Genomic DNA, 19,573 nt, shown 5'->3' on the forward strand with positions numbered 1-19,573 from the left:
TTCAAATTTTAAAAGTTTTATATGGAACAATTTTCAAGCTATATTAAATGAAGAAAGCAAGATGCATAAGAATGAATATAGTATGCTCCTTTTGTATAATATTTTTAATGTACATACATGTGTATTTACAAATATATACAGCTGCTTTTAAATGCATGCATAGAGCAAAAAACATTTTAAGAGTGACTGCCTCTGGGAGGAAGAACTGAGGGACAAGAGGATCAAGATAGAGAAGCTGTTTTTTTACTATATACAATTTTATTCTCTTTTCACACTCTTTTTGTACCTTTTTATACTTTTTATGCTTTGAAATTTTTTACCATGTATACAAATATCTTTTCATGTATACAAAAAATTTTTTGAAAGAAAAAAATATATATAAAGAAACACATTTTACAAGTAGACACTGCCTTGGTAGACATATAGATAATAAAGGTCATAGAATCAGTTCATAGAATGATTTTCTCTAGGATCTTTTCAAATATGACCTACTTTACAAATATGCTAGCACTAAGTAAGAGCTCTACAGTTTAGAAGTCTGACTGTGTACTATCAGTAACTTTTGTACAAATTTTGAGGATGAATGTATCATCTGTTCTTTTATGTTACAAAATACCTTCATACACTAGATTAGGATAAAGTCAGAGTGATAGCCAGAGAAAGCTTTCACCAGTGGGGAGCTTGTACACTACTGAAGTAGAATTCCTCCTGAAAAAAAAAATGTGTCCCTTAAAAAGCAGATTAGGAAAAACTTTGAAAGGACAATAAATAAAACAAAACCCATTTCTCAGTCATCTTTCTTTATTAATGCATCAGTTGAATAGAATGCTGATAGTCTCTCCATCTGGGATGTCTTGTGGTTTTCCTGAGCCTATTTGGCATCTGAACCACTCATTGGTACCCCTAAAGTCTTAGCAGGTTTTCAGTTTCCATTCCTCACACCTGACTACTAAAATTATTGTTCCAAAGCAAGATATTCATACATTTCTCATACTTTTGAAGCATACCACAAGCTGAGTTTTTAATGTACAAAAGATCAAACATTTCTGATTTACCATATATCTTACCATTTTTGCTCAAGAAAAAAATACACAGAGTACAATTTATATGAATTGGATAATTATCTTGCAACTGACACCACTTTACCACCCTTCTACTATAAATACCTCTTTTTTTGGACGGGTCCCATCTCCTAAGAGCTAGTCCTATTTGGATTAGTCTCATATGACATTAAACAGGTTCATCCAGACTCTGGCTTTATCCAGCTCATCCCACCGTATTTCTGTCACTGAGGAAACTCAACTAGGTCAAAGCAGTTGTATGCATGGTTCCTTCTACCTTGGGTAGCCTCCCATGGCAGTTCCAAAACTCCCAAATCATTTAAGTCATTAATAAGAAAAGTGGACATGTAAAAGTAAATATTCTAGTTAACAGTAAGTAGCAGCAATGTTCTCTTAAAGGAATTCTTCTTTAATTGTTCCAGATGCATAGCAATAATAATGTACATGATATTCAATATTTTCTTCTAGGGCCAAGATTTAGAAAAGCTGTTTATTCTCTTTGAAACAAGAACTTGGAAGCAGCATGAAATGATGTGTCTCAAACATTCCTTCCTATTTAAAGTGTGTCAGACATTGTTTTGGCTGTCCAGTTAGATAAAGGACAGATGTTATAAACTGGTAGCTTGAGGAAAGTGCCTTTTGAAGAACTAAAATATTTTGAGAAATTTTTCTGTTTGGTATCATAATGTCCAGAAATATTCTGCAGTTCTTTTGGAAAATATGCGCTTAATATGTACTATATTAAACCCTTCAGACTATATACAGTTTTCCAAGCAGACTAGAATCTTAAAGATTTGGATATTTATGATTCTGAGAGTTTACTCTTTTTCATTTTTATTGGGTATCAAATGAGTAATAATGTATTAGTTCCTATGAATTGGGTAACAACTGCCCATAAATGCTCATAAAAATAAGACATGTTCTCATGCCAAGAAAAATGAAAAAAAGAGAATTTAGTATATTTTAATGTTTCAGTTGTATATAAGAAAAATGATTTTGTGATCAAAATTCATTTGATAATATTTAACTGCCTGCTTTGGGTTGAATTGTGCCTCCCAAAAAAAGATTCATTGAAGTCCTAACTCCCAGTACTTCGGAAAGTGAACTTATTTGGAAACAGGGTCTTTACAGAGGTAATCAAGTTAAAATGAGGTCATTAGGATGGGTCCTAATCAAACATGACTGGTGTCCTCATAAAAAGAGGAAATTTGGACACAGAGACAAACATGCACAGAGGGAAGACCATGTGAAGACACAGAGGGAGGGTGCTATGTGACAATGGAGAATTAAAATTACGCATCTACAACCTGAGGAACATTTGAGGCCACCAGAAACTAGGAGATAGGCAGGGAAGAGTTCCTTCTATAGAGGCTCTAGAGGGGGCATGGCCCTTTCAACACGGCAATTTCATAGTCCTGGCCTCCAGAACTGTGAGACAATAAATTTCTGTTGTTTCAAGCCACCCAGATTGTGGTACTTTGTTACCACAGCCCTAAGAAACTAATACACTGTCGTAGTTCAAGAGATAAATCCCAGGATTTGTCTGGGCTGGGAATGCTTGTACCCACTGAGGAGATCAATGTGAAACCTCTGCTGGTTACAGTAACAACTCTGCTTAAAGGACGGAAGGGCAGGGGGAGAGAGGAGCTCTAGATGCCATGGAATTACCATCACCCTGCTGCAGTTTTGTACTCTGTACTTGGTCTCTCAATTAAGCTTAATGGAATTTCAAAAACTGACTTCAAGCTTTAGCTTTCTAGACCTTTTATAGTACACAGTATTTTACAGATCTGTTCATAGATAGTGTTCATTTAAAAATTCACTTCATATTAAATGAATTAAGAAAATTGCAATGTTTTAAATTATGATTTTTGTGAGCCTTGTTTAAAAGAAACATACAAAGCATTGAGATATCTATATTAAGTTCAGATTCTACCATTAATTTTCCCCGTGACTGGACATATCTTTATTTCAGTTTCCCTTTCAGTAAAATGGGAACAATAATACTTCAAATGAGGAAATGGAGGTGAAAGCGTTAAGGATGATACAAAGGGCTGTAGATATAATGAGGTATCGTTATGACATAGCGAGCTTGCCTGGCACTTGACAATTGAAGGCCATTTTAGCTCTATTAAAATATTCATAATTCAAAAGTATACACTTATAAAATAAGCCTTAAAACAAATTTCACTTACCTGATCCATATTTAGCTTCTCCACTTTTCTTATGGTTTTTTCGTAAATAACATTATTTCCTGGAAAGAAATGGCCTCCTCTTAGGAATGGCGACAGTGGTTCCTATAAAGACATTAAAGACTGTGTTTTGCTTTGAAAGTTACCTTTTCAGAGGAATCTGAACTTAAGCAAATATGCATTCTCCAATAAACTCTGAGGTAGTGGCAGACTTTAGGAGGAAAGTGGAATGACATCCCAATAATGTTCTGAGAGATATAAGGATATAGTAATAAAAATAGTCCATTCTCTCAAACAGAACAAACTGTATCTCCCACTACATTTTACTAAGCCTAACAGTGTTTTGGGGAAATTGGAAAAGAGTGGGAAAGATTTTTTTTCTGTTCCTAAGGCAAGGTAAGTTTCCTCTGAGGTAGACAGGCATGAGGTCAACCTCATCTAAACTGGGTTCACTGGCAGGTTACTTTCTATGCCAAAGTATTATTAGAGAAATGCAAAATAAACATAATTCAGCACCACTGAGCCATAAAGTAGGTAGAACTGTATTAAAGATTTTTTTTCTTGGAACTCAATTTGGGTTCCCTTGAAGTGTACAATTCCTACTTGTGATTACAATCAAAGCTAAGGCTCTCAGTACAAAGTGTTTTGAATACTGAGAACAGAGTAGAGGCTTTAAGAGCCACTGTATCTCCATATAATCAACTAAATTGATGTAGGATTATCCAAGTGCTTAGAAGTTGTCACCAATGAAATAATGGGTGGTGACATGTCCAAGATCTGAAAGAAACCAGGAAGGGCTAATAAGAATCAGACCAGGAGTCCAAAATAAATGTACTATGTACTATACTCCTCTCCTTTCTTTTGGTTTTCATATGACTTTTCACTTGTATAGGGGGAGTCAGGGTTATTTTGTTACAAACCAAAAATTGCATTCATTTATTTTTGTAATGCAAGGGAACAGTAGAGAAGGGGATTGGCTATACCTATTACCAGTTAATGTGCTTAGGACCATTTCAAAACCAACAAAATATGATAGCATTTTTGTAGTCTACTATTGTAAAAACTGTTAGAACAACTGGACTAAAACACTGGTTGTTGAGAAGGCAAGACACTCTTGAACCCAAAGTATACACTTCTTGTGTTCAAGTTTGGATAAAGGGTGCTTTAACTTAATGTTCCTGGGATACTTTGGTAAAACAAACATATAAGTGATTTATTTTGACTAGCTGATGAATTACCAAATCTAAAGATGGATATATATTTAAAAATTCCCCTAGAAACTATTTTGTGTTTGTTTTTGTAAAAAAAGCCTCTTTGGTAATACATGTAACACATGTTTACATTCATGTAACACATGTTTAAGAGCTTACTATGCACAATATACTTTGCTAAGTATTATAAGGCATGAATCAAAGTTAGATTATTACTAGGAGCATTGAATATTGATCAGGGTTCAAACTACAGCCAGCAGCCTATATTTGTAATGTTCTCAAGCTAAGAATGGTATTTATATTTTTAAAGGATTGTAAGTAAAAAGAAGGAAGACCAAGACCTTATATTTCTAAAGGACTATAAGTAAAAAGAAAGAAGACCAAGACCCCATGTGGCCAACAAAGTCTAAAATATTTACTATATTGTCCTTTACAGGAAAAGTTTGCTAATCCCTAGTCTAGATGATATATGAACACAAATACCTATAATACAAGGGTGAAAGAGGCAAGGGCCAATAAAAAGTACAAAGAAATAACTTATGGGATGGAATTCAGAAGAAGAAAAACCGAGTTCCATTGGCAGTGCTTGGGTAGGTTACTTGGATCAGGTAGCATTTAAGAGAAGGTAAAGGTGGGCTTTGAATATAAGGAGGTGAAAGAAAATGGTATTTGAAGTGAAGGAAACAAAGTCAAGACACCAAGGTTGGAAAAGTGTAAAGTTATATGTAGGGGGCATACTTGGCAGATGGAGCTTGGTTCTGCAAGCAGTGAGATGCCTTTGAATGCTTTTAAACGGGGCTGTGATTTGAACATAAGTCTACTTCAGGAAGATTAATTGGGGAATGGAAAGAATACAGGTGAGGAGACCAGTTAGAAAATTATCCTAAATCATCAAGGACAGCACTTTTCAAAGAAGACTCCGAGATCTTGAACCTGAGGAATCTACTATATGGTAAATGGACTCAAAAACTAAAACAGTAAAAGTGGAGACACATGGAGTTTTCTGTGCTCCTGGTAAGAATCTAGGTCAGATTCATATTTTTATTCTTCATAACACTTAGCAAAGTATATAGTGCATAGTAATCCCTTAAACATGTATTAACTTATTGCAAATAACTAGCAAAAGAACTCTTTTACAGCACACAGTTGAAAACACATGTCTGGAACTAAGTGGGGATTCCATGGCTATTGTTCTAGATTTCAGAATCATATGCTTAGAAGTTCTAGTTAAAATCATGCAATTGCTGAAAAGGCAAATGAAGATCAAAGACAGAACTACAAATCTTCAGACATATGAGAATCATAAGAGAAAAATGTCATACAGTCAAGAGAAGAGAAATTTTTAAGAAGCAATAGGAAGGTGAGTGAAGGTATAAATGCTTCAGGGAGGTCAACAGGTGAGAATTACAAAGTAGATTGGATTTGAACTACTACGAATCTATTGGGTTTGACTACTAAAATTAGTGGAAATAGGTATAATAGAAAAAAATTTCTGGGTTAATAAAACCTGTATTCAGTTCTGCCTCTATCACCTACATGCTGTGGAAACTTAGGTAAGTCATTTACCTTCTCTGAGGCTCAGTTCCTTTATCATAGGGATAGTAATACAGGGTACTTTATACCAAGCAAAATATGTATGCTAAAGTACCTTTAATCTGTCATGTTAATGTATAAAAGGCATTGGTTTTGAATAATACATTAATATAATATTTAAAATCAATACTGATTTTAAAATAGTTTATGAGAATCTTGTTAGAACTTTTCTAGGATATCGAGTTTAAAAATACACAAAAGTAAGCTTGTTGAGGGCAGGGACTTTATCCATCTTGAATACCCCATAGTGAATGAACAGATGATTGGATGAGAAGGGACAATATGAACTTTCATATACAGATGTAAGCATCTTCTAATAGGGGAAAAAAATTTAACAAAAGCATGAAATTTTCTTCTCTATGAACTAAAATTCACTCTAAATGCTGAACCATTATTATTTTTTAAGAAGAAAAAGGACTTAGGTGCTAAGAGTATTGATTCTCCCTAAACTGTGTGTTGGACTTATTTTAAATGATCTACTGAAAGAAAAACTTCTAAATTTAGGGAACTATTATTTTCCCCAACTCTATAAGAAAGTAAAACCAAATATTAATATGAATAGGTCACTCTGCATAAAACAGGTCAGCAAAATTAATCAAACGTTTTAGATTTCTAACAAATGAGGTGCTAGACAGTTTCACTATTTGGTAGCTTATTTTATTTTTCTACCTGTACATTGGAATTGGTGCCAGACCCACCCTAAAAATTAACAGGTGTTTTCAAAGATGGCTGATCTTATAATTTAACTGTTACTTTTAGAACCTCTGGGAGTAGTTCTCACATCTAACAAAGTACATAATCCCCAGCATCCACTTTACTGTTCCCAGGCCATGAAACCTTGTTGGAGAACATTTTTTAAAAAAAGATTTGCTGGGCTTCCCTGGTGGCGCAGTGGTTGAGAATCTGCCTGCTAATGCAGGGGACACGGGTTCGAGCCCTGGTCTGGGAAGATCCCACATGCCGTGGAGCAACTAGGCCCGTGAGCCACAACTACTGAGCCTGCACGTCTGGAGCCTGTGCTCCACAACAAGAGAGGCCACGATAGTGAGAGGCCTGCACACCACAATGAAGAGTGGCCCCCGCTTGCCGCAACTAGAGGAAGCCCTCGCACAGAAACGAAGACCCAACACAGCCTAAATAAATAAATAAATAAATAAATAAATAAATAAAGGTGCTAAAAAAAAAAAAAAGATTTGCTGATGTGGCTCAGTACGAATTCAAGTTATCCAACTTTAAGAAGCCCTCAGACATTCATGGTCATACTTGTATTCACCAAGTTCTCTATAACTACGGTTACAAATCTTTTTTTTTCCTGAAAGCCCCATGCTCATGTTCGTTCATTCACCTTCTACTTACTGAGAAAACCAATATAATCTGTCCAATGAGATTCCTCCATTTTCCTCCCCACCTCAAAAATCTCTTCAGTTTCTGCTCCTTCCACTCATTATGGAATAACATACTCCTCTTTTATCTGGAAGTCACTTCTCTGTCTGTACCTGGAACCCTATCCACTCTTGACTCTTCCAGAATCATGTCCCCTTTCTTCCCTTTCTCTGCTGCATCTTAACTTTTCCTTACTACTAGTTACTTCCCTCTGTCTATAAATCTCTCAGATCTCCAAGATTCTGTGCTACTATCCCATCTCTCCTCCTTTGACCAATATCCTTTATAGGATAGTAATCCTCACTTATTTCCTCCACTTCTTGATCCAGTCACCCATTAACTTTTTGCATCTGGATTTTGCCTCCGTATGTATACTACAACTGCTCTCTCAAACATCACCATTGCTTTCTTAATGGTCAAACTCTATTTTCAAACCTCATCCTCCTTGGCCCTTTGGCCCTTTGAGATGGTTGACTGCCCCCTTTCTCTATTTGCTTCAGTTAGTCTGTGTTCACATCCCTCTCTGACCGCTCCTCTACCTGTGAAAGTGGTTCCTTCCTTCTGTTCCTTTGGAGTAGGCATTTTAGGTTCTAACCTCAACCCCTTCCATTACCCCTCAGTGATCTCACTCATTCCCACAGCTACAAAGATAACTTTAAGAGGAATAACTCCTATGTCTCTATCACAAATGTGACCTTCCTCAAGTTACCTTTTAACTGCCTGTTGGGCATCTTCCCTGCCATGTGTCTCAAAGGCTACTGGTTCAAACAGATCTCACAGTCTCCCCCTTTCCCAAATCAGCTTCTCCTCTCCCCTACTTCTTACTCCTTTTAATTGGGCTACCATGTTCCCAGTATCTCAAACTGAAAAGCTTAAGTCATATTTGATTTTTCTTCTTTTAACCCAAAATCCAATACAGGTTATCAAAACTTGTCAAAATTACCCCCAGAATAACAGTCAGAAAAGACAGAGAGTGACACATTTAGTCAGAAGACCTAAGCAAGTCACACTTATTTAAGCTTTTGTTTCCACATTAGTAAAATGGTACCAATAACGATGTTCATTGTAATAATTCCTTAAATACCACAATAAATCCTTCTCTGATTTCCCAAACAAATGTGTTATCCCCAGCCTCTGAACTTCAGTAAGACTTCATCTGTATTTCTCTTATGGCATCTATCATACACCTCACTATATATTTTACATAGCTGTTTGTGGACATATCTTATTCCCCTTCCTGAGAGGAACTGTCAGCTCCTTTGGTTTGGGAACCATGTCTTATTTCCTTTTATTTTCCAATTTGAAGGCTGTAGAGTGCCTTTCCCAAAGTAGGAGCTCTGCAAGTGGAAAATCAATGAAAATGATTAATATAATTTGGATTATATCTACTGATGGAATAAAAATATTTCCCCATTTCTGAGTCATGTTATATACCAGAATGCATAAATCCCTTGACTAAAATGAAATAAATGGAAAATAAGGAAGATCAGGAGCAACCAAAAATAAAAAGGCTGAACAGAGCTAGAAGGATATCATGAGAGAAGCGGATTGAGATGAGTTTAATTACAGGGAGAAGTAAAGATTAGACAAACTGGAAGGTGAAAGAGGATAAAGTTGCCATTTAGGAGCCTCAGCTTATTATAAATATTGTAATTTAGCCAGAATCTTCTACTGAGGGAATTTAAAAGAACAAACAAAAAGGCATATACTTAGATAAATAAAATGTATCTGGACAGGATTTTCAAGCTGCTCTGCAAAACCAGTTAGATTATTTTTGTTTACAAAGCATGGGGATTGAAATTTGTTTTATCCCTCAATACTGTAAAGAGTTAGAAGCTGAAAATGTTAAAGTTAAAATGATCATTTTTCTTTAACCCTCTGCTGCATCTTCTCGCTGAGAAACTATTTGCTTCTTTGCAGTTGAACACAACCATAATGAGGCAGGCTCAATGTTACAAATATGTTATGTACTTGCATACATACTTCTGATTTCTCTGCTTTTGTGATTACACTCTAGCTGGCGAGGATGGGGGAGAGGAGTGGTATGTGGGTGGATCTCTGGATCCTAATTCACCTACATCATCAATCGTCCTTAATTCACAGATGTTCCTCTCCCATATCTGCATTGTTCGATTTCAGTTCCAACTCTGCTGTTTTGTAACCGAATGGTTTGGGGCCAATTAAGAACTTCAGTTCCAAGAAGGTTGGGACCTTGTTTTGTTCACTGCTCTATCTCCAGTTCTTGGGGTAATTTTTGGTGCATAATGGGCAATCGATAAAAATTCAGGAGCTTCAGTGAAATAGGCAGGAGCTTCAGTGAAAATTCACTGATAGGTGGTAGCGGGTGGCTGGGCGCGGAGGGGCGTGGAGGAGCCAAGCCGGCCTGCGGTGGGCCTGGAGCCAAAGACGTGGCAGCGAAGCTGCCGGGTCCTTCATGGTGAAAGATTTGGGGACATTTCTCTCTCCTTTGTGTAGTTGATAGTTTGGGCAGTGAAGATATGGCGGACAGTGTCAAAACTTTTCTACAGGACCTTGCCAGGGGAATCAAAGACGCCATCTGGGGAATTTGCACCATCTCAAAGCTAGAAGGTCGAAGTCAACAGAAGAGAGAGGAGCAGCGTCGAAGAAGGGCAAGCAGTGTCCTGGCTCAGAGGAGAGCCCAGAGTATAGAGAGGAAGCAAGACAGTGAACCACATGTTGTTAGTCGAATTTTTCAGTGCTGCACTTGGAATGGTGGGATATTCTGGTTGTCTCCTCTTGTTTTATTGAGTGTTTATTCCTGTGCTTCAGTCAGCAGTGGGCCAAATTACTGGTGAACCGTCACTTCCTGGGGATGTTTGGTTGTGGCTAGAATTATTCCTCACGTCAATTTTCAGTGCTCTTTGGGTGCTCCCCGTTTGTGCTTAGCAAAGTTGTGAACGCAATCGGGTTTCAGGATATAGCTGATCTGGCATTCGAGGTATCAGGGAGGAAAGCTCACCCATTCGCTACTTTCAGCAAAATAATTGCTGACATGCTCTTCAACCTTTTGCTGCAGGCTCTTTTTCTCCTCCAAGGGATGTTTATGAGTCTCTTCCCGATCCATCTTGTTGGTCAGCTGGTTAGTCTCCTGCACATGTCTCTTCTCTACTCACTATACTGCTTCAAATATCGTTGGTTCAATAAAGGAATTGAAATTCACCAGCAGTTGTAAAACATAGAAAGAATTGGCCTTACTACATTGCATTTGGTTTACCCTTGTCTTTCCTCACAGCAATGCGGTCCTCCTACATTGACAGTGGCTGCCTCCTTTCTATCCTATTTCCTTTATTCATTATCAGCGCCTTTTCCAATTGCACCTCTTCTCCTTGGTGGTTTTCTTAAGCAACAGACTCTTCCACAAGATGGTCTACCTGCAGTTGCCCTGAGTAGCTCAACTTCTGCAGTAAAGTTCCCCTCACCTTACCCATGTCCTGCCAAACTGAAAGCTGCTGCAGGCTACTGAGTCACCTGCCTTCAAGAGGGGATGGGCGGGATTGGAGGGGCGCCATGGCAGCTCTTTTCCTTGTTCACCTCCCCCACCAGGGAAGGCAACACCAACTCTGCCAAGGGCCCTGTGCATATTCCCCTCTTTCTGAGAAATAGGGAATTTTTTATTTAACATCTTTATTGGAGTATAATTGCTTTACAGTGGTGTGTTATTTTCTGCTTTATAACAAAGTGAATCAGCTATATATATACATATATCCCCATATCTCTTCTCTCTTGCGTCTCCCTCCCTCCCACCCTCCCTATCCCACCCCTCTAGGAGGTCACAAAGCACCGAGCTGATCTCCCTATGCTATGCAGTTGCTTCCCACTAGCTATCTATTTTACATTTGGTAGTGTATATAAGTCCATGCCACTCTCTTTGTCCCAGCTTACCATTCCCCCTGCCCGTGGCCTCAAGTCCATTTTCTAGTAGTGCTGAGTCTTTATTCCTGTCTTGCCCCTAGGTTCCTCATGACCATTTTTCTTTTCTTTTTTTTATTCCATATATATGTTAGCATACGGTATTTGTTTTTCTCTTTCTGACTTCACTCGGTATGACAGACTCTAGGTCCATCCACCTCACTAAAAATAACTCACTTTCGCTTTTTATGGCTGAGTAATATTCCATTGTATATATGGGCCATATCTTTATCCATTCATCTCTTGAAGGGCACTTAGGGTGCTTCCATGTCCTGGGTATTGTAAACAGAGCTGCAATGAACATTGTGGTAGATGACCCTTTTTGTATTATGGTTTCCTCAGGGTATATGCCCAGTAGTGGGATTGCTGGGTCGTATGGTAGTTCTATTTTTAGATTTTTAAGGAACCTCCATACAGTTCTCCATAGTGGCTGTATCAATTTACATTCCCACCAACAGTGCAAGAGGGTTCCCTTTTCTCCACACCCTCTCCAGCATTTATTGTTTCTACATTTTTTGATAATGGCCATTCTGACCAGTGTGAGATGATAGCTCATTGTAGTTTTGATATGCATTTCTCTAATGATTAATGATGTTGAGCATTCTTTCATGTGTTTGTTGGCAATCTGTATATATTCCTTGAAGAAATGTCTACTTAGGTCTTCTGCCCATTTTTAGATTGGGTTGTTTGTTTTTTTGATATTGAGCTGCTTGAGCCACTTGTAAATTTTGGAAATTAATGCTTTATCAGTTGCTTCATTTGCAAATATTTTCTCCCATTCTGACGGTTGTCTTTTCGTCTTGTTTGTGGTTTCCTTTGCTGTGCAAAAGCTTTTAAATTTCATTAGGTCTCATTTGTTTATTTTTGTTTTTATTTCCATTTCTCTAAGAGGTGGGTCAAAAAGGATCTTGCTGTGATTTATGTCAGAGCGTTCTGCCTATGTTTTCCTCTAAGAGTTGGATAGTGTCTGGCCTTACATTTAGGTCTTTAATCCATTTTGAGTTTATTTTTGTGTATGGTGTTAGGGAGTGTTCTAATTTCATACTTTCACATGTACCTGTCCAGTTTTCCCAGCACCACTTATTGAAGAGGCTGTCTTTTCTCCACTGTATATTCTTGCCTCCTTTATCAAAGGTAAGGTGACCATATGTGCGTGGGTTTATCTCTGGGCTTTCTGTTCTGTTCCATTCATCTATATTTCTGTTTCTGTGCCAGTACCATACTGTCTTGATTACTGTAGCTTTGTAGTATAGTCTGAAGTCAGGGAGCCTGATTCCTCCAGCTCCATTTTTCATTCTCAAGATTGCTTTGGCTATTTGGGGTCTCTTGTGTTTCCATACAAATTGTGAAATTTTTTGTTCTAGTTCTGTAAAAAATGCCAGTGGTAGTTTCATATGGATTGCATTAAATCTGTAGATTGCTTTGTAGAGCCATTTTCACAATGTTGATAGTTACAATCCAAGAACATGGTATATCTCTCCATCTATTTGTATCATCTTTAATTTCTTTCATCAGTGTCTTATAATTTTCTGCATACAGGACTTTTGTCTCCTTAGGTAGGTTTATTCCTAGATATTTTATTCTTTTTGTTGCAATGGTAAACGGGAGTGTTTTCTTAATTTCACTTTCAGATTTTTCATCAATAGTATATAGGTATGCAAGAGACTTCTGTGCATTAATTTTGTATCCTGCTACTTTACCAAATTCATTGATTAGCTCTAGTATTTTTCTGGTAGCATCTTTAGGATTCTCTATGTATAGTATCATGTCATCTGCAAACTGTTGACAGCTTTACTTCTTCTTTTCCGATTTGGATTCCTTTTATTTCTTTGTCTTCTCTGATTGCTGTGGCTAACACTTCCAAAACTATGTTGAATAATAGTGGTGAGAATGGGCAACCTTGTCTTGTTCCTGATCTTACTGGAAATGGTTTCAGTTTTTCACCATTGAAGGTGATGCGGCCTATGGGTTTGTCATATATATGGCCTTTATTATGTTGAGGAAAGTTCCCTCTATGCCTACTTTCTGAGGGGTTTTTATCATAAATGGGTGTTGAATTTTGTCAAAAGCCTTCTCTGCATCTACTGAGATGATCATATGGTTTTTCTCCTTCAATTTGTTAATATGCTGTATCACATTGATTGATTGGCGTATATTGAAAATCCTTGCATTGCTGGGATAAACCCCACTTGATCATGGTGTATAATCCTTTTAATGTGCTGTTGGATTCTGTTTGCTAGTATTTTGTTGAGGATTTTTGCATCTATATTCCTCAGTGACATTGGCCTGTAGTTTCCTTTCTTTGTGACATCTTTGTCTGGTTTTGGTATCAGGGTGATGGTGGCCTCATAGAATGAGTTTGGGAGTGTTCCTCCCTCTGCTATATTTTGGAAGAGTTTGAGAAGGATAGTTGTTAACTCTTCTCTAAATATTTGATAGATCTCGCCTGTGAAGGCATCTGGTCTTCGGCTTTTGCTTATTGGAAGATTTTTTCATCACAGTTTCAATTTCATAACTTGTGATTGCTCTGTTCATATTTTCTATTTCTTCCTGGTTCAGTCATGGAGGGTCATACCTTTCTAAGAATTTGTCCATTTCTTCCAGGTTGTCCATTTTATTGGCATAGAGTTGCTTGTAGTAATCTCTCATGATCCTTTGTATTTCTGCAATGTCAGTTGTTACTTCTCCTTTTTCATTTCTAATTCTACTGATTTGAGTTTTCTCCCTTTTTTTCCTGATGAGTCTGGCTAATGGTTTATCAATTTTGTTTATCTTCTCAAAGAACCAGCTGTTATGATTTCTTTCCTTCTGCTAAATTTGGAGGTTTTTTTCTTCTTCTTTCTGTAATTCTTTTAGGTGTAAGGTTAGGTTGTTTATTTGAGGTGTTTCTTGTTTCTTAAGGTAGGATTGTAATGCTAAAAACTTCCCTCTTATAAATGCATTTGCTGCATCCCATAAGTTTTGGGTCGTCGTGTTTTCACTTTCATTTGTTTCTAGGTATTTTTTGATATCCTGTTTGATTTATTCAGTGATCTCTTGGTTATTTAGTAGTGTATTGTTTAGCCTCCATGTGTTTGTACTTTTTACAGATTTTTTCCTGTAACTGATATCTAGTCTCATAGTGTTGTGGTCAGAAAACATACTTGATACGATTTCAATTTTCTTAAATTTATCAAGGCTAGATTTGTGACCCAAGATATGATCTATCCTGGAGATTGTTCCATAAGCACTTGAGAAAAATGTGTATTCTGTTGTTTTTGGATGGAATGTCCTATAAATATCAATTAAGCCCATCTTGTTTAATGTATCATTTAAAGCTTGTGTTTCCTTATTTATTTTCATTTTGGATGATCTGTCCATTGCTGAAAATGGGGTGTTAAAATCCCCTACTATAATTGTGTTACTGTCGATTTCCCCTTTTATGGCTGTTAGTATTTGCCTTATATATTGAGGTGCTCCTATGTTGGGTACATAAATATTTACAATTGTTATATCTTCTTCTTGGATTGATCCCTTGATCATTATGTAGTGTCCTTCTTTCTGTCTTGTAATAGTCTTTGTTTTAAAGTCTATTTTCTCTGATATGAGAATTGCTACTCCAGCTTTCTTTTGATTTCCATTTGCTTGGAATATTTTTCTATCCCCTCACTTTCAGTCTGTATGCGTCCTAAGGTCTGAAGTGGGTCTCTTGTACACAGCATATATATGGGTCTTGTTTTTGTATCCATTCAGCCAGTCTATGCCTTTTGGTTAGAGCATTTAATCCATTTACATTTAAGGTAATTATTGATATGTATGTTCCTAACCATTTTCTTAATTGTTTTGGGATTATTATTGTAGATCTTTTCCTTCTCTTGTGTTTCCTGCCTAGAGAAGTTCCTTTAGCATTTGTTGTAAAGCTTGTTTGGTGGTGCTGAATTCTCTTAGCTTTTGCTTGTCTTTAAAGGTTTTAATTTCTCCTGAAAATCTGAATGAAATCCTTGCTGGGTAGAGTAATCGTGGTTGTAGTGTTTTTCCTTTTCATCACTTTAAATATGTCCTGCCACTCCCTTCGGGCTTGCAGAGTTTCTGCTGAAAGTTCAGCTGTTAACCTTATGGGGATTCCCTTGTATGTTATTTGTTGTTTTTCCCTTGCTACTTTTAATACATTTTCTTTATATTTAGTTTTTGATAGTTTGATTAATATGTGTCTTGGCGTCTTTCTCCTTGAATTAATCCTGCATGGGACTCTCGGTACTTCCTGGACTTGATTGACTATTTCCTTTCCCATATTAGGGAAGTTTTCAACTATAATCTCTTCAAATATTTTCTCAGTCCCTTTCTTTTTCTCTTCTTCTTCTGGGAACCCTAAAATTCGAATGTTGGTGCATTTAATGTTGTCCCAGAGGTCTCAGAGACTGTACTCAATTCTTTTCATTCTTTTTTGTTTATTCTGCTCTGCAGTGTTTATTTCCACTCTTTTATCTTCCGGGTCACTTATCCCTGCTTCTGCCTCCGTCATTCTACTATTGATCCCTTCTAGAGAATTTTTTATTTCATTTATTGCATTGTTCATCATTGTTTGTTTGCTCTTTAGTTCTTCTAGGTTCTTATTACACGTTTCTTGTTTTTTCTCCATTCTATTTCCAAGATTTTGGATCATCTTTACTATCATTATTCTGAATTGTTTTTAAGGTAGACTGCCTATTTCCTCTTCTTTTGTTTGGTCTGGTTTGGTTTTGCCTTGCTTCGTCATCTGCTGTGTGTTTCTCTGTCTTCTCATTTTGCTTAATTTACTGTGTTTGGGGTCTCCTTTTCACAGGCTGCAGGTTCATAGTTCCCGTTGTTTTTGGTGTCTGCCATAAGTGGCTAAGGTTGGTTCAGTGGGTTGTGTAGGCTTCCTGGTGGAGGGGACTAGTGCCTCTGTTCTGGTGGATGAGGCTGGATCTTGTCTTTCTGGTGGGCAGGTCCACGTCTGGTGGTGTGTTTTGGGGTCTTTGTGACATTATGTTTTTAGGCAGCCTCTCTGCTAATGGGTGAGGTTGTATTCCTGCCTTACTAGTTGTTTGGCATAGGGTGTCCAGCACTGTAGCTTGCTGGTCGTTGAGTGGAGTTGCGTGTTTATGTTGAGGTGGAGATCTCTGGGATATATTCGCTGTTTGATATTATGTGGAGCTGGATGGTCTCTGGTGGACCAATGTCCTGATCTTGGCTCTCCCACCTCAGAGGCACAGCCCTGATGACTGGCCAGAGCACCAAGAGCCTGTCACACGGCTCAGAATAAAAGGGAGAAAAAAAGAAAGAAAGAAAGAAAAAGATAAAATAAATAAAATAAAATAAAGTTATTAAAATAAAAAATAATTATTAAAAAAATTTAAATAAAAAGGAAAGAAGAGAGCAACCAAACCAAAAAAACAAATCCACCAATGATAACAAGTGCTAAAAACTATACTAAAAAAAGGAAAAACAAAAACAGGCAGACAGAACCCTAAGACAAATGGTAAAAGCAAAGCTATACACACAACATCACACACAGAAGCATATATATAAACACTCACAAAAAGAGAAAAAGGGAAAAAAATATACATATCGTTGCTCCCAAAGTCCACCTCCTCAATTTGTGATGATTCGTTATCTATTCAGGTATTCCACAGATGCAGGGTACATCACATTGATTGTGCAGATTTAATTCGCTGCTCGTGAGGCTGCTGGGAGAGATTTCCCTTTCTCTTCTTTGTTTGCACAGCTCCTGGGGTTCAGCTTTGGATTTGGCTCTGCCTCTGCATGTAGGTCACCTGAGGGCGTCTATTCTTCGCTCAGACAGGACGGGGTTAAAGGAGCAGCTGATTTGGGGACTCTGGCTCACTCAGGCAGGGGGAGGGAGGGGTATGGGAATGCAGGGCGAGCGTGCGGTGGCAGAGGCCAGCGTGATATTGCAACTGCCTGAGGTGCGCCGTGTGTTCTCCCGGGGAAGTTGTCCCTTGATCACGGGACCCTGGCAGTGGCAGGCTGCACAGGCTCCTGGGAGGGGAGGTGTGGGTAGTGACCTGTGCTTGCACACAGGTTTCTTGGTGGCAGCAGCAGCAGCCTTAGCGTCCCATGCCCATCTCTGGGATCCACGCTGATAGCCGTGGCTCGTGCCTGTCTCTGGAGCTCCTTTAAGCAGCGCTCTTAATCCCCTCTCCTTGTGCACCAGGAAACAAAGAGGCAAGAAAAATTCTCTTGCCTCTTTGGCAGCTCCAGACTTTTGCCAGACTCCCTCCTGGCTAGCTGTGGTGCACTAACCCCCTTCAGGCTGTGTTCACATAGCCAACCCCAGTCCTCTCCCTGGGATCTGACTTCCGAAGCTCAAGTCTCAGTTCCCAGCCCCCGCCCACCCTGGCGGGCGAGCAGACAAGCCTCTCGGGCTGGTGAGTCCTGGTCAGCACTGATCCTCTGTGCAGGGATCTCTCTGCTTTGCCCTCTGCACCCCTGTTGCTGCACTCTCCTCCATGGCTCCGAAGCTCCCCCCACTCTGCCACCCACAGTCTCCACCCGTAAAGGGGCTTCCTAATGTGTGGAAACCTTTCCTCGTTCACATCTCCCTCCCAGAGGTGCAGGTCCCATCCCTATTGTTTTGTCTCTGTTTTTTCTTTTGCCCTACCCAGGTACGTGGGGAGTTTCTTGCCTTTTGGGAAGTCTGAGGTCTTGTGCCAGTGTTCAGCAGGTGTTCTGTAGGAGTTGTTCCACATGTAGATGTATTTCTGTTGTATTTGTGGGGTGGAAGGTTATCTCCACGTCCTACTCTTCTGCCATCTTCAGGAATCGGGATTTTTGTCTTCGGTGCCGATAAGGCAGAATCTTCCAGACATCAGTATGGATTTTAAACACCAGTGAGTCTGAAAGGACCACAGGTTTTTCTGCTCTTTTCTAGCATTTGCCAGCCCCCATGCCTGGACTGATTTGAATTTCTCCCTGTGCCATTTATCTTCCCACTTCCCCTTCCTGCCTTCCACCACCCTTGGATGAATGGGTTTTTGTAATTCTAGCTGTTGTATTTTGTGGACTTGTTATTTTTGTTTTTCTGTGAAGTACACATATTGGATGTGGGAGTAAAGGAGGCTCTGCTGCTCCTGGTCACTCCCTTTATATCCATCACTGTCTTGTTTCTTGTAACTCAGGTTACATTTGTTCTTTTGCTCCACTACAAGGAAAACAAGCCTGAAGAGATGGAACAGGAGGAAAGACCTCACAGCTAGAACTGCTAGGTTTTGAGAAGTGATTTTCTTCCTTCCCCTTGAAGGGGAAAAAAGCCTTTTTCACTGGTACATTTAACGTGCCCCCAACTATAGGGAGGTACCAATTTTGGACAAGTGCCATTGCAGCACAGAATGTTCAGAGAACCTGAACTTTTAAACTCTGGAGGTCTGAACTTTACTGTTGGCCACTGATGGGTCTGCCTGGTATTTCAAAGGATATTGGGTGCTGCAAATAGGAACTGAAAGGGTAAACTTATTAAACCCATTAAACCTGTGGGGAAAAAATTCACTGAATAAATGACAGCTTCTCTGTGCTGCTGTTTTCTCACTTTTTTAGAACTAAATGAGATAAAATATGTAAATTGCCTAGCATGGAGTGTATATCCAATAAATATTAATTCTTCCATTTCCTCATTAACTAAAGAATAAGAATGCATCCAAAGTCACATAAGAATCACTTGCAAAGAAGGCTGGAATTCAAATGATTCGATATATAAAATCTCTCCATGGATATATCTTAGGCAAACACAACACTTCTCACATCATGAAAAAAAAGTGCTATCTAGAACTAATTCTTTGAGAGCCAGGGATGTCAAGTGTAATATGCATTCAAGTATGCATATTCCCCAGTTTATTTGTGAAAGGAAGAAAAAGAGTGAGAGGGAAAAGGGGAAAGCATAAAGTGATTGGCCAAGTTGTAGAAAGAGGTACAGTCTCATCTCCGAGGCCTTCCTCATGTCTCCCTTCACCCCCCCACATTTTTCAGATTTGTTGCTTAAACACTTGATTCTGCAAAAGGAGAAAGCAGCTGCTTTACTATAATCACATTCTCTCTTGATTTATACATAGATGTACGAAAACTCAAGGAAATGTCCAAAACAGTCACCCTCTCCAACACAGAGCCTGTAAGCTCATAGGTTCACACACGCACATGTGCACAACTAACAGCCTCTCTAGCTAAAGAGACATGAGACAATAATTTTTAA

General features: G+C 38.5%; 1 protein-coding gene and 1 pseudogene across 1 annotated transcript in view; one reads left to right on the forward strand and one right to left on the reverse strand.

The window, feature by feature from the left end:
- The window catches only part of POF1B (POF1B actin binding protein), a 145,568-nt gene that overhangs the window by 57,763 nt on the left and 68,232 nt on the right, over positions 1–19,573 (reverse strand). Inside the window, exon 5 of the mRNA XM_068533418.1 lies at positions 3,257–3,358. Coding sequence (XP_068389519.1) covers positions 3,257–3,358 — 102 coding nt within the window. The remainder of the gene's footprint in view (positions 1–3,256; positions 3,359–19,573) is intronic.
- Positions 9,924–10,924, forward strand: LOC137757175 (etoposide-induced protein 2.4 homolog pseudogene; annotated as a pseudogene).

The sequence above is a fragment of the Eschrichtius robustus genome, chromosome X (assembly GCF_028021215.1).
Source record: "Eschrichtius robustus isolate mEscRob2 chromosome X, mEscRob2.pri, whole genome shotgun sequence".
NCBI lineage: Eukaryota > Metazoa > Chordata > Mammalia > Artiodactyla > Eschrichtiidae > Eschrichtius > Eschrichtius robustus.